Source organism: Schistocerca serialis, chromosome 2, assembly GCF_023864345.2.
Source record: "Schistocerca serialis cubense isolate TAMUIC-IGC-003099 chromosome 2, iqSchSeri2.2, whole genome shotgun sequence".
Classification (NCBI taxonomy): domain Eukaryota; kingdom Metazoa; phylum Arthropoda; class Insecta; order Orthoptera; family Acrididae; genus Schistocerca; species Schistocerca serialis.
Window position 1 is genome coordinate 956,497,018 of NC_064639.1, and position 16,665 is coordinate 956,513,682.

The following is a 16,665-nucleotide window of genomic DNA, read 5'->3' on the forward strand; positions in this document are numbered from 1 at the left end:
AAGGATATTGAAGTTTTTACTTATGTATACTGCAGATAGAACACCAAGTGTAGCATATCGACAAGGGAGGAAATGTGCGTTTTAATGGTGCTAACGTAAGAATTTTACACGCGTCCAGTTTCGTAAAGAAACTGTGTAGTTTGCGAGCCAAATAAAGCAGACAACTGCCACTCGGGAGCGTTGAGAGCGCAAAATCACGTTAACCAACTCGTCCCATTTGCCACCGGTGCTGTGCGTCTTGACGTTGGATTTCCCGTTAGCGTTCACGTCAAAGTTAGCTGCCTCGTCCCGTGTGACGACGGTGTAAGTTAACTTCAGTATTTCCGCGCCTGTGTTGTTCAGAAATATGATGCAATATTCCTTCAGACATGCATTCCTGAAGGAGTATTGATTCGTACTTCTGAACAACGCAAGCACTGCAGTATCATTTTTATCCGCTGACAATGGGTAAGTGACTTTCAATTAAAATATCTCCCCTGTACAATGATATGCTTAACGAATGCACGAGTGCAGATTGTTGACACATGACTGACGACATAAGGAAGTTTGGGTCTGGCCGTCAGTCCTGCCCTGATAGCCTAATGGCTAAGTCCACCGTCCGAGGCCAACCGGTGCGGACGCACCTGTTTACTTCCTCGTTGTGGCCTGTGCCTCGCGGTTGTTTACCTCACAGCGGTATTCGCGCGTATTACCGTCAACGGTAGAATGGCTGCGCGACCAAAAGCACTCACCGTCCCACAATATCCGTTCAAAAATGGTTCAAATGGCTCCGATCACTATGGGACTTTATTTTAACATCTGTGGTCATCAGTTCCCTAGAACTTAGAACTACTTAAACCTAACTAACCTAAGGACATCACACACATCCATGCCCGAGGCAGGATTCGAACCTGCTACCGAAGCAGTCGCGCGGTTCCGGACTGCGCGCCTTGAACCGCTAGACCACCGCGGCCGGCACAATATCCGTGTGATGAAGCGAAGATCCCCCATGAAGACATCATCGGAATACACCTGTTCATCGTTAGTTGCGTGGTTTAGAACGGACGAATCATGGCCTCAAATTCCGGCATTCGGACGGCTACATCGGCCCAGCAATTGTTGAACATACCGGCCTGGGATTATGAACGCTCCGTATCACCGAACTCGAAATGCTGGCATAAGACGTGATGGCGGCACTGCACCCTTATGGAACACAACTCGGACATGTAGCAGAAATGAGCACATTTCACTAATATCCAGTTTTGAACGGAGTGCGGCAAGTACGCATTGAGCTAAAGACATATGTCCCGTTCTACCTCTTCGCTGGCGGTTGCTGGGTCATAGTCATTCAGTCATATACGATGGGCAGCCAAAGACCTTTTCTTCATGTGGTAAAAAAGAATAATATACAGAAGAATGGAACAGAAAACTGAGGAAGTGCTAGATGACGATCAGTTTTCCATTATGACAAGTAAAGGCACCAGAGAGGCAATAATGTCGCTGCTGTTGATAATGGAAACAAGACTAAAGGAAAATCAAGATACGGTCATAGGAGTTGTCGTTCGTAAATGTAATATAGTGCAAGATATTCGAAATTCTGAGAAAGATAGTGGTAAGCTATAGGGAGAGACGGGTTATACATAAAACGTACAAGACTCAAGAGGGAATAATTTAAGAGTGGATGACCAAGAACGAAGTGCTCGGATTAAAAAGGATGTAGTCTTCCGCTCGTACTGTTCAATTTGCATATCAAAGAAGCAACGATGGAAATAAAAGAGAGGTTCAGGAGTGGAATTAAAATTCAAGGCAAACGGATCTCATTGATACGACTCGCTGACGATATTGCTATCCGCAGTGAAACTGAAAAACATTCTAATGAGTACAGAATACAGATTGAGAGTAAATCAAAGAAAGGCGAAAGCAATAAGAACAGTGAGAAACTTAACATCAGTATTAGTGAGCACGAATTAGATGAAGTTATAGAATTCACGAACCTAGACAGCAAAATAACAAATGACGGACGGAACAAAGAGGACATCAAAAACAGACTAGAGCTGGAAAAATGGACATTCCTGGCCAGAGAGTCACTAGTATCAAATATAGGCCTTAATTTGAGGAAGAAATTTCTGAGAATGTTTTGAGGAAGAAATTTCTGAGAATGTTCTTTTGGAGCACAGCATCGTATGGTAGTGAAACCTGGACAGTGGGAAAACCGGAGCAGAAGGGAAGCGAAGCATTTGAGATGTGGTGCTCCAGACGAATGTAGAAAATTTGGTGAACTGATAAGGTAAGGAACGAGTTTATGCGCAGAATCGGAGAGGAAAGGAAGACAGGATGATAGGACATCTGTTAAGACATCAGGGAACGACTTTCATGATACTAGAGGGAGCTGTAGAAGGCAAAAGCTGTAGAGGAAAATAATTGAGGACGTAGGTTGCAAGTGCCGGGCCGCATCAAATCAGTCAGAACTGATGACTCAAAACAAAAAACAAAACAAAAAAAGGAACAGGACATGTGCAACGCAGAATTACATAATTACATAGCTGCGGATCTACGAAGCTTCACTCTTTACGACTATGACATCCCTTCCACACATATACGTGGGAGCACTGAGACCCGATGCCCTTCAAACGCCTGCAGGGCAACTTCCACACGATCCTTCACAGCTTACAGACAGGACGAGACGAGTTCGACCGTTTACAACAACGACCGGCGATGCTAGTGCCGGATGAGATCTTGACAGACGTGAAGGTGACATGGCTCTCGATCCCATGGGTGTGCCTACTGCCGCCTTCGTTCCTCAACTTGGCGACTCCACCCCATTGTCCGTCTACGAACCATAGCCGAGCAAACATAGGTCACCAAAATTACGCAACAAGATGAAGTTGGCAATGATGGCAGAGTCGGAATCATGTTTCCAAGATGAAATCGTCACGTGCCAACCAGATGATTCCCAGGATGAGATCACACGATCATATGAGCAGTATCCGATACCCACCTCATCACGGGAAGGACGACCCCAACGGGTTTCCACGCTGCCATCACGGACACACTGATGCCAACGGCACTTCCAGCATCAGCGCTGATCGGACCAGACTGCCCCGTTTCATGGGTGGACGACGTTGTTCCTGAACCTCCACCGGACGAAGAAAAGTCACAAGCCACCCCAGTGAATCGGGCTTGATCAGGAGACAAACAATGCTTAAGACCCACCTACGTTCGTTAGCCCCGATACTACAGTGCACGGTAACGCGCTGCCAACACTGGCGCACAGAATTGCCACTAAATTTGATGGGTCCCATGTTAACTTCAGTTGTTAAGTGACGCGGTACGAGCAGCGGAAGTTGACATTTCCCTGTTCCAAGAGACTTGGCCCGACTTTATGGTTATACTGCTTACGTCACCCCCGCCACCAACGAATAACGAGGAGCAGCGATTACAGTAGAAGACCTTTCTTACATACAGCCAGCACGAGGCCTAGCGCTAACAGTACGTGGGATCAGAGTAGTGAATGTTTATGAGCCATCTGGCACACATCAAAGACGAGAGCGCTCACATTTCTGTTGTGAAACAATCACGCCGCTTTTCCTGGGACGATATGAGCACACAATATCGTCGGAAATTTTAGCTGCGTTCTCACGAGGAAGGACCAACATCCAAATTTTACTGCCTTCCCCGAACTCCGTTACTTAGAATGTCGACGCAGTCTCGTAGACACATGCCCTGTACAGACATCACGAGCCATGTAACCGGTCTATTGGATCGCGCTACGTGACTTCCTCTCTCCCTTCGGACGTCCTGAACGCGGAAAGATGGTCTTCTACTCTCTCGTGCCATAGTATTTAAAGGGTGAAAATTATTGAACTATATGCAAAAAAACGTAGATTAATTACAAACTACGGCGTGTACACACTTTATACAACATGTAAAGTCACTACAGATATTCGGATTTAGGTTATGACATGTTCGATATGCCTGCCATCCTCGGCGTTGATGTGACGCAGACGAATAGCGAAATTCTGCGTGACCCGCTGAAGTGTCGGAACATCGATGCTATCGATGACCTCCTGAATGGCTGTTTTCGGCTCAGCAATGGTTTTGGGGTTATTACTGTACACCTTGTCTTTATTATAGCCCCACAAAGAGGAGTCGCATGTGTTCAGATACGGATAATATGACGACGAATTGAGGGCCATGCCACTGGCCTCTGGGTACCCCAGAGGCAGAATGCGATTCCCAAAGTGCTCCTCCAGAACATCAAACATCTCCCACTTACATAGAGTCGAGCTCTGTCTTGCAAGAACCACATCGTGTCGAAATCAGGGTCGCTTTGGATAATGGGGATAAAATCATCTTCCATCTTGAAGTACCGTTCGGTAGTGACCGTGCCATCAAGGAATATCACGCCGATTATTCCGTGACTAGACACTGCCCACCACAAAGTCACCCGTTGAGGGTGAAGAGACTTTTCGATCGCGAAATGCGGATTGCTCAGTCCCCCAAATGCGCCAGTTTTGCTTATTGACAAACCAATCCAAATGAAAGCGGGCTTCGTCGCTAAACTATGCACATACTAATTCCCAAGAAGCCCCTCGACCAACCGTGCAGTTTGAACATCCTAACGCAAACCGTTCAGAGGTTATGACGATTTTATTTCATACTGTTCAATAATTGTCGCCCTGTATGTGCGCGTAATCAACCTCCGACGACAAACAATATTACGCAGTCGGGATCCATGGAAACTTAACGTTGCCTACTTACGGGAACCAGAATGTCGACGAATGGTCGCGATCACATGGGAATCCTGTGAATAACGCATCACGCAATATTACTACATACTATTTTACTACGTGATCCTCCGGGATCTTATGGAACACTCGCCATCCCCGAAACGTCACGTCCAGGTTCAACACGTCACTGCCACGATAATGGCACTCACTCAGCGCCGCTTGGGATGTGTAGCTGTCCCAGAGTGATGCTAAGACAGCGACACCAGAGAAACGCCCCCAGTGCATCATGTCGTCGCGGATCTCAGACGCGATGGACATGCGCTGATCTAGTCTTTGCGTGGCGACCGACTGTTGGTATCACAGGCGGACATCGCAATAGCTTTCAAATCTCACTATCGTCACTTCTATTGCGAAGAAGACACACGTTGAGGCACTTACAGATATATTACAGACGGTCCATCGTACCCTTGGTGGCCAGGCGGCGCAGTCCCTTTCATCAAACATCTCCACAGAAGACATCACTGATCCGCTTGCCGAGGGGGCCTTCAATCGATCGCCAGGACCAGACGGCCTGCCATTAGAACTTTATATGACCTTCAAGGACTTAATGTTGCCGCGTTGAAGAGAAATCTACCAAGATCTACTGTCCCTTAAGACGCCGCCACCAACGGCTTTTCTGGAAAGTCGAATTATTCCGATACACTAACCCTCTGGAGGCACGTGATGTACCTGGTGCAGGTCCTGTAGCCCGCACAGACGTCCATGGGCGGAGACACTAATATACTCAATGCTGTGTGATTGTAGAGACGTCATCGCCATTGAAACAGTCTGTCGACTGCAGGGAGTCATGATGTCCGTCGATTTCGATCAAGCATTCTATCGTGTGAACCGCACCTACCTCGCGAAGATGAGGGAACGGATGGCTTTCCCACCTGCCTTCGTCCTCTAAATCATGCGCCTATTTCGTGACGCTTTGTCGAGGGTGATAGTCAATGGACGGATGACGACACCAGTGTCGATCGCACGATCAGTCCGACAGGGTTGGTCCCTTTCATCGGTCGTGTGCACGATCGCACTACAATCTTTTCTCTGAGATCTTCAACTAACTTTATCAGGGATCACCTGGCGAGGACACTCATTCAAATGACGCACCTATGCAGACGATCTCGTCTTTATGTACTTACCCACGAGGATGTTCAAGAGTCAATACGGTGGACCGAACAATACGGGGCGGTGCGGGTAGCCATACGAACGTCGTCAGATCCTGTGCAATGACCTTGATGAAAGTACGGCTCCGTTCCGAACTATGGAGACTCTACGCTGTCTTGGAATCGTTTTTACTCGAGACACGGTCGCACCACGGCGATTAGCTTCTGGCGTCTTCTTCAGAACATCAGGTCGGGCGTTCAGTTATTGCTAGCAATGGACATGTTAAAACAGGTGCAGTTTATTAACATTTACATGGCATCCCACATAACTCACATCTCACAAATTTTACCTAACTCTACAATGATAGCGCGTCGGATCCAAGAGCCCTTCCGTTATTTTGTCAGTACTGGTATGCCCTCTGGTATTACGGGTAACTCTAAAATATTTCTCTTTCCTGATGATACTAGCTTAGTAGTAAAGGATGTTGTGTGCAACATTGGCTCGGTTTCAAATAGAGCAGTTCGTGACGTAAGTTCGTGGCTTGTAGAAAATAAACTAACGCTAAATCACAGTAAAACTTAGTTTTTACACTTTCAGACACACAATTCAACAAAACCTGACGTTTTAATTTCACAGGAGGGGAATATGATTGGTGAAACTGAACAGTTCAGATTTTTGGTTGTTCAGATAGATAGTAAACTTTCATGGAAAGCCCACGTTCAGGATCCTGTTCAACGACATAATGCTGCCATTATTACTATTCAAGTGGTATCTGAAGTAAGTGATCATTCGAAACGAAAATTAGTCTGCTTATTTTCATTCGCTTATGCCGTATGGTATTATATTTTGGGGTAACTCTTCCCATTCTAAAAGGATATTTTTGGCTCAGAAACGAGAGGTTCTGGCAATAAGTGGTAATAGTTCACGAACCTCTTGCCGATCCCTGTTCACGAGTCTGTGTGTTTTGACACTGACCTCTTAGTATATATATTCGCTACTGTCATTTCTTGTTAACAACATTAGCTTATTTCCAAGAATAAGCAGCTTTCACTCAGTTAGTACTCGGTAGAAATCAGACCTGAATTTGGATCGGACTGCCTTAATTCTTGTGCAGAAAGGTGTGCAGTATACTGCTACATCCATTTTCAATAAACTCCCACAAGAATTCAAAAATCTTAGCAGTAATCCACGCGCTTTCAAATCGAAACTAAAGAGTTTCCTCCTGGGTCACTCCTTCTATTCTGTCGAGGAGTTCCTTGAAAAGGTAAGCTCATTCTTGTTGTATTGTTGATTTTGCTTACCTAAACTTATAGCTTGACTTTTTTAGGGTACATAAGCATTTTATTTTTATCTGTTATTACTTTTATTTTGTAATTTCATGCACTGACACTTTCCATGACCTTGGAGATTTGCTCCTCAATTTGGTCCTACGGAACTTGACGTGTAAATACTGTGAATAAATAAATATTCAAGGTCACGTCATACTCCACAAGCGAAGAGGGGATCTCGCCCTGGTCAGTGACCACGCGTGCGATACAGCTCCTTAAGTATGTACGATCTTGAAGTTACGCAATCACAGCGTCAACAGTATCAGTGGACTTTTGGTCGTTGAACTCTCACCTAACTCATGTCAACCGCCGATCGCCCTGGCCCACATTGAACCAGCGCTATTGTATAACAAACTTTTCCTTACGGAGTATAGTTATGTCCATGCAGACTTTCCTCGCTCTAGGACTTCCACTACGCGAGATATTTATCACCTCCGCTGCAGAGTGAAAATCTCATTCTGCATTTGATATATAATCACATTAGTTCTCACGCTGACTTTATTACAATTTTTTTTTTTTTTGAAGATCAGTAAATTTCATTTTTATACACCGGTCCATAATTAAAATCTATGCACTGACGGTCTGTCTTGCTTACTTACTTTTTATAATTAATAAATATTTATTTTCCTTCCTGTTGATTATGCGTTAGTGTTTGCAGTCTACTTCGTGCCAAATATTACCCCGAAACATCCCAAACAATTTCAAACCTCTAATTCAAATATTTTTTGAGCATAAAATAAACATATCAGAAAATTTATTTCTCGGTGAATTCAGTTCAAAGCTATATTTGATCTCCGACACAGTTCTGTTGTTTCTAATACAATCCAGTTGCGTAATCTTCTTGGTTTACATGTTCCTCATCTTCTCTCTCCTTTTTCTTTTTTTTCTTGTGATTCTAGCGTCTTTAGTTGCACCAAGGACCCACTTTTTACTTTGGCCACTCTCACATTAAACCCAGAATACAATTCTAGCAACTCTAGAACTTCACACCTCTCGTTAAAACAAATTACAGGCCTAATAAAATAGAGAATGACAAAAGAGCAACAACTCAAACTACATAAAAGTTTATGAGGAAAACAACGCTCTAGAACCAAAGATATACGACGGAAACAGAATAGCATTGCGAAGCGTATCCTGTAACACAGCTGTCAACTTGAAAAACAGTTGTGTACTACATGTTTCCCGGGTCTGATGACCACAGGTGAAAGCAGCAGGAACATGAATGTGGACGTACACCGAGAGATCTTTAAGTTGATTTTTAAACAGCTTCCTGATGACCAATTCAGTTCTTTTAACCACAATTTTGTCCAAACAAACCTTAAATATCGATTTAAGATGAAAACAAGAAGCAGGCCGGTGTGGTCAAGCAGTTCTAGGTGCTACAGTCTGGAACCGCGCGACCGCTACGGTCGCGGGTTCGAATCCTGCCTCGGGCAAGGATGTGTGTGATGTTCTTACGTTAGTTAGGTTTAAGTAGTTCTAAGCTCTAGGGGGCTGATGACCTCAGATGTTAAGTCCCATTGTGCGCAGAGCCATTTGAAAAAAAGAAATCAATTTTTTTGAAACTGATACAAGAGCAAATTGCCTTAATACCTGAAACGTATTCGCAGTTGCGAATACACGCAACCATCAGCTGTATAAGGAAATGACGAGGATAAAAGTTTTGTGCCAGACCGGGGCTCGAACCTGGATTTCCCGCTTTTCGCGAGCGGCCGCCTTTTCAATTTTTTTTTTAATTTTACAAGAACGGTTTCCCAGCATTTCAGAATGCAGTTCCTCTGTTAGGAATGCTGTTAACAAAACATATTTATCTACATGAACATAATCATAGTTCTTTCATGAGACAGCACTTACTCTAAAACTAAAGTTTATCCATTGACTAGAAATTACAGAATGCAGGTGACGAAGGAAACAATTTTGTCTGGGTCTTTTTCAGTTATACAGTGTAAAAAGAATAATAGAAAAGTCCTTTATTTACCGAGTGAGGTGGAGCAGTGTTAGCACACTGGACTCGCACTCGGCAGGACGATGGTTCAAACACGCGTCCGGCCATGCTGATTTAGGTTTTCCGTGATTTCCTTTAATCGCTTCAGGCAAATGCCGGGATGGTTCCTTCGAAAGGGCACAGCTGACTCTCTTCCCCATCCTTCCCTAATCAGATGGGACCGATGACCTCTCTGTTTAGTCCCTTCCCCCTAGCCTCCCCCCCCTCCCCAAATCAACCAACCAGTCACCTCATTTCTTTAACATAGAAAGCAGAAAAAAAATCAAAGATGATCCTAGTGTGAGAAAGCGAACCGGCAACTGCCCGTGTTGAAGACGTCGGTTGGAGACATGCCTTCGGAAAGCAGTCGCCGAGCATTTGGTGGTCGTGAGATTGTAGCTTTACCTGTCAACCCCGTTCACTGGGGAGATTACAGCTAGCTCCAAGGTGGGCTCTCCGCTGCAGAGTGAAAATCTCATTCTGGAAACATCCCCCAGGCTGTGGCTAAGCCATGTCTCCGCAGTATCCTTTCTTTCAGGAGTGCTAGTTCTGCAAGGTTCGCAGGAGAGCTTTGGAAAGTTTGGAAGGTAGGAGACGAGATACTGGCAGAAGCAAAGCTGTGAGGACGGGGCGTGAGTTGGTAGAGCACTTGCCTGCGAAAGGCAAAGGTCCCGAGTTCGAGTCTCGGTCGGGCACACAGTTTTAATCTGCCAGGAAGTTTCATATCAGCGCACACTCCGCTGCAGAGTGAAAATCTCATTCTGGAAACATCCCCCAGGCTGTGGCTAAGCCATGTCTCCGCAGTATCCTTTCTTTCAGGAGTGCTAGTTCTGCAAGGTTCGCAGGAGAGCTTTGGAAAGTTTGGAAGGTAGGAGACGAGATACTGGCAGAAGCAAAGCTGTGAGGACGGGGCGTGAGTTGGTAGAGCACTTGCCTGCGAAAGGCAAAGGTCCCGAGTTCGAGTCTCGGTCGGGCACACAGTTTTAATCTGCCAGGAAGTTTCATATCAGCGCACACTCCGCTGCAGAGTGAAAATCTCATTCTGGAAACATCCCCCAGGCTGTGGCTAAGCCATGTCTCCGCAGTATCCTTTCTTTCAGGGGTGCTAGTTCTGCAAGGTTTGCAGGAGAGCTTCTGTAAAGTTTGGAAGGTAGGAGACGAGATACTGGCAGAAGTAAAGCTGTGAGGACCGGGCGTGAGTCGTGCTTCGGTAGCTCAGATGGTAGAGCACTTGCCCGCGAAAGGCAAAGGTCCCGAGTTCGAGTCTCGGTCGGGCACACAGTTTTAATCTGCCAGGAAGTTTCATATATCAAATGGTTCAGGAAGAAATATCCCTGTTGTTCTACATCTACAGTTTTCATCCTACTAAGATTTCGTCTTTTTTGGTTAGAGCCGTGTTCAAATGGTTCAAATGGCTCAGAGCACTATGGGACTTAACAGCTGTGGTCATCAGTCGCCTAGAACTTAGAACTTAAACCTAACTAACCTAAGGATATCACACAAATCCATGCCCGAGGCAGGATTCGAACCTACGAGCGTAGCGGTAGCGCGGTTCCAGACTGTAGCGCCTAGAACCGCTCGGTAGAGCCATGTAAACTTTATGAAAATGTTTATTATTTTTCCAGGCGTTCACAGGTAAGCTACCTTAGCAGTTCGTGACGTATGGCTGCATCGGCATAGAAAGCAGGAAAAAAATCATAGGTGCTCCTAGTGTGCGGAAACGAATCGGCAACCGCTCGTGTTGAAGACATCGGTTGGAGACATGCCGAGCCTTTGGTGGCCATGAGATTGTAGCTTCACCTGTCAACCCCGCTCACTGGGGACTAGCTCCAGGGTGGGTTGGAAAAAAGGTTCCCTAAATAGTTAGCAGAAATGGACTGGTATTTATCGTGTCGTCTCATTATGAGTTTTTGTGTTAGCAAAAACGTCCAGAAATCGATAACTTTCTGATGTCGATTTCCGAAAAGATAAAGGACGGTCATACCATTACTACATACATCTCTGATGATGGAAAATACGTCTCGTCGGGACACAGGAGCGTACTGGGGATGATTATGTGCTTTGGCACCCGAAGATGAAGGGCCAGTATCTGCTGAAGAGGGCAAGATGACATCAGCGAGTTGAATCAGTTTCTCAACAAATCCCATGAAAACATAAAATTCACAGTTGAACACCAAAAAGATGACAGTACAAATTTCCTAGACCTTACCATTAGAATAAAGAATAACAGACATCAGTTTGAAATTTATCGAAAGCCTACCACAACACATACCACAATTCACAACTCCTCTTGCCACCCCGCAGCACACAAAATGGCAGCATTCCGGAACATGATTAATAGAGCTATCCAAACTACCACTCTCAGAAGATAAATGTGACCAAGAAATTGAAATAATAACACAAACAGCTATTGAAAATGGTTATAACAGCTCCATAGTGGACACTCTAAAACACTCAATAATGGCAAAGGAATCACAACACAAAAAACAAAAAGATCTTCCATACAATCCCCTTTCTGGGTAACATTTCATACCAGATTGCCAATGTCTTCAAACGAAAAGGCATAAGCATATCCTTTACAACTGACAACAGGATTGGACAGAAGTTACCCCACAACATCGGCACACGAAACCCACTTCATCACACAGGTGTTGACAAAATTGAATGGACTGTGACTGCTTCTACATAGGCCAGACAGGCAGATCATTTGAGATTAGGTTCAAGGAACACATGGCAGCACTAAAAAACAAAAATTATCACACATCAGCAATAGCTACCCACCTGCATGAAACAAAACACTATGTTAACAACACAAGTATTAGCATCCTACACATCCAACCAAAAGGCAGAAAACCAGACATCCTTGAAACACTCCAAATACACAAACATCAAATGAAACAACCAGAGTCCATCTTAAATGACAAAAATGACAATATTTACAATAGTATCATCTCCATTTTCAACAACTGCCTACACTCTTAAAAATGCACACACACACACACACACACACACACACACACACACACACACATAACATTTATCATAAATATTGACAGCTGCAAAGAGTACAAGAGATTGACCTCATTCACAGATAATTCATCATACCAACAGCTTGTACCCCTTGTCAGCTTGAAACTGTATGTACATCAACTACTGGCACAAATGTATATCTATCTGCATATTTTATAGCACTGACCAATGTATTACCCCAACCTTTAGGCAGCTAATATATGCAACATGCAATCTTAAGACCCCTTGTCATGTAAATGTTTGCTCTCATATAATCACTCTTCTCTCTCTCTCTCTCTCTCTCTCTCTCTCTCACACACACACACACACACACACACACACACACACACACTTTTTTCCCTCTCTCTACCTCTCCTTCTGCCTCCAGCCCCTCACCTCACATCTGTTTATTAATTCCAATCAAAGAGTGTAATGTATGTATGATTTTACTGTTGTAGCCAATATGATCATTGTAATTAAAGTCTGTAACATTTCACCTAATTATTATCAACAAGTATGAAGTTTAAGCTATTTTAACATTTCACCTGATTGTATAAACGAGTACGAATGTTTAGCTGTTTTAACTTGTCAGAATTAGATTTATATACCACCTGAAGTACACACACCTATATTTGACACCTCAAAACAAACACCGCCAAATGCTTAAAACAATTATTCTGCAATAATGTTGTTACAATGTATATTCTTTGCACTTTGCGATCATGTCTTCTGCTATACGAACCTTGCACCCAGCTGATTCCAGACGCCATATTTGTTTACAAATGTGGCAGTATACGTGTGATGTGTTACGACAGCAAAAGGAACCTGTGACCACTGAAAGTACTCTCGTTTACTTACTTACTGTTTACCATTAGATATCAGTTTAATTTTTTGTCAAAAGTAATCCTAAACCGTATTCTGAAATAGTGTCTTGTTTCTCCACTAGGCAGTGCCACACGTTCCTCCAAAAATTGTAACACAACACACACACAAATGTAATACTTACTAATGAATATCCACCCGATGGTGGAGGTTTAAACCTTCGAAACGCGTCGTGGAAATAAATAAAACGGTGACTGGTAACAGTGAACTTGTTGTTTCATTTAATGAAGAGGGGGACTTGGAGTGACGGTATGGAAGCTCCGAGCCACTGGCAGAAGGAACGTCTGAGCGTCCCCTGGACAAACAAACCGGTCCTGCCTATGTACGCGGTACACGCAGTACATATTCATCTAGCAGATAGTCATAGCAACGTGACTAGACTGTGTCGGTCCACACATATTCGAAAGAACTGGCGAAGACGAGCAATGCACTCTAAACAGAAAACGAGGTACGATCCAGAAATCGCTCTTTCAGTTGCAAAAATTTGCCGAGAACCTCGCACCGTGAATTATTTGACATCACATCACCAGAAAAAATAAAAGAGGGAGGAACACTCCTCGGGCCGATGTGTTACCCATTACAGGCGGAGGACCGCGCCGACTTCAAAGCTGCCGCCAGAGATCGTAAATCCGGACACGGGGCACAGGTGACGTCCGGCCGTGTAAACAGAGCTTTCTCGGAAGATTCCCGCGGTGGCGTTCGCGAGCGCGAGGGAGAGGGTAGAGGGGCGGGAGGGAGAGAGGACCTCGCCTATATAAGCTGGCCAGCGGCAGCGCGCCCACCACTCGCCGTCATGCTCAGTCGCGCGCCACAGCTGTTCTCGATCGTGCTGGTCGCGCTCGCGGCCTCGACCGCCGCCGACCAGGAGTCGACCACGACGCCGCCCGCCACCACCGCCTCCACCACCACGACGCCCCCGCCGCCCGCCACCCTCGTCGCCGTCGCCGCTACCGATGGCCCGACGCCACCCCCGCTTCCGGAGACGACGGAAGTCGTGAGTACCACTACGCTGCAATTCCGCCCTCCTTCGCGGCATTGTAACAGTCATCTTGTCTGCGACGTCGTCTCAGTTTTATCTTAAGCCTGAATTACACGATCGACTTTCTCAATCGACTACTTGTGCCAAATGGCTCTTCTATAGCGCTCTCGGCACTTCACTAGGGCGCCCAAACGTTGTTCAAATGTGTGTGAATTCCTAAGGGACCAAACTGCTTAGGTCATCGGTCCCTAGACTTACACACGACTTAAAGTAACTTAAACTAACCTATGCTAAGAACAACACACACACACCCATGCCCGAGGGAGGACTCGAACCTCCGGCGGGAGGGGGCGCCCAAATGGTATTAAGAGAGATGACTACCATCTGATCACGATTTTAGGGAGGTTTAAGAGATATCTGCTCGCAGTATACTTCAGCTGAACAACTACGTGGTATTTTCTAGGAATGGTTAACTTAGGAGACAAAAATATTTAAGGAAATTGACAGTTTTGCTTACATTTACTCTGTTATATGGTACGGTGCCATATTTTTAGGTCACTCCACAAACTGAGACGAAGTTTTCAAGAGTGTAAAAGCTTGTAATAAGACTCATTTGTGGCATAAATTCAGAAATGAGTATTACGCTCAAGCGCTCTAAATATGTTTGTTAGACTGTGTTATGTCTTTCGAGGTCTTCCATACCTATAAGAGTTCCCTCATTTTTGGGTGTATGGAATGAAAAATAAATCTAATCTAATCCAAACAAAACAATAACAAACGAATACAATCACAATAAAATTTAACAACTGTGCCCCCTACAAGTACTTACTTAGAGAAGCTGCAGAATTAAAAAACTCTTTGCTATTATCTTCAAAATTAATTTTAAACATAAACTCTCATTTAATAAGTTCTAAGCTGCTGCTGCTTCTCTGATCAGTCGATCTATTTGTCATGAAGGAAAAAAAAAAACCTCTTTCGAAGCATTATGAAACGTTGTGTAGTTTGAGTCAGCTGAGAAACAACGTAACGAGCGTGTTTAAACATGAACGTCTTTATGATACTGTTGTGCGAGTCCTTATTACTTCCGTCTGTTGTTCATATCGAGAAACGAGTAAACATTAACATTCCCCCTCTCACGACTCCTCTAGATGTGTAGGCCGTGTCATTCGTCCATCGCTCCGCGGTTTCTTTCCATAGAAGCAAAAGCAGAAAACACTGTATGTCGACAATAATGTCGATTATTATACGAAAACTTTTCGTGATGTGTCGGTCATGAAACTTGTACTATCGATAGTACTTCGTGGAGTTAATATTTACAGGAGTGATTTCTGACGAAATATGCGGGAGAAACAGGGGGTACTAAGAGTACGGGAGGATTAAAAAGGTATTGCTATAATGCGGGACTTCCCGGGAAACACGGAAGACTCCTGCACTGTTTCTCGCTTGTCACGAACTGTCGTTTTCGTGTACAAATCAGAGGCAAAATTGCGCATGTTGTACCGTTTGGCACCTGAATAGTGAAACTGAAATTAAGAGGAACCACTTGTTTTATGAATAAATCGAAATGTAGGAACAAGCAAATATAATAGATCAATGACAAAAGTTAAATCAGTAGTCGGTATTCCTGACAAAGGTCGTATTGTACACCCTCCACATGCCTGATAGTTGAAATTGTCCAGGCATTGTAAAACGCAGCTAATTTTGTGTTCTCATGTGGCTGAACGCTAGTAGGGAAAATACCAAGTCCTTGTGCAACCTTTCCACTGTTACGGAAACAAAAAAGCACGAAATCCAGTGCTATAATACCAGAGAGCCCAGTGAGTACAAGTTAACTTCCGACGTTTGCAGACAAAGCTAACGGCCCCTTGTACCTGTGCATGCGCAGTATGCAGCATACTCAATATTTTAGGACTCGCGACATGGCTGGCAGCTGATTACGCGTACTTCAACGAGTATAAGACTTTGACCAGGAAGTCTCTCGTGTAAAACAGGTTTTACGAACGAGCCGGACGGCTTCGAATTGTTCGCAGATCGTGGCATTAACTGCAGAGGGACAGCACGCTGTTGATAAACATCACAAGGCCGTGAAAAACATTGGCTACTGGAGCAGCGATCAGTAGCTGGCCGTAAACCTAAATAGATGTCACGTGACGTGTGGAATAATCTGTACATTCCAGTACTGTTAGCGCTGCCATAAATGGGGTCATCTGTACATTCATAGACATAGTGATAGTCACTGTCATAAATGGAGTCGCCTTCTTTTTTGTCGATTGGGGCCTTCTATGGACCACACAAATATTTCTAACATCCAGTTTCTCAAATGACATTTCATTCTGTCAGAGTGCCATTGTTTACAACTTCTTACCACATTTCTCCTGTTTTCTGTTTTTATTTTTCATTGGACTCTAAAACCTTCTTTCGAAAGGTATCTCTGTTAAGAATTTCACGTTCTTCATCTCTTTCAGATCACTTGTGATTTCTTACAACCACTTGCACCAAGGAACTTCTTTTTCCAGTTGACATATTCAAAAACTGTCTCACGTATTCTGTTTCCATCCCTACGAACCAGATGACCATAAGACGTTTTCTCATAATTGCATTTTGTTAAGTTTGTTTCTACAGATT

The 16,665-nt window shown here is 44.4% G+C and overlaps 1 protein-coding gene across 1 annotated transcript in view; it reads left to right on the forward strand.

The window, feature by feature from the left end:
* The first annotated feature begins 13,626 nt into the window (after positions 1-13,626).
* The window catches only part of LOC126456543 (inter-alpha-trypsin inhibitor heavy chain H4-like), a 195,857-nt gene continuing 192,818 nt past the window's right edge, over positions 13,627-16,665 (forward strand). Inside the window, exon 1 of the mRNA XM_050092291.1 lies at positions 13,627-14,055. Coding sequence (XP_049948248.1) covers positions 13,627-14,055 — 429 coding nt within the window. The remainder of the gene's footprint in view (positions 14,056-16,665) is intronic.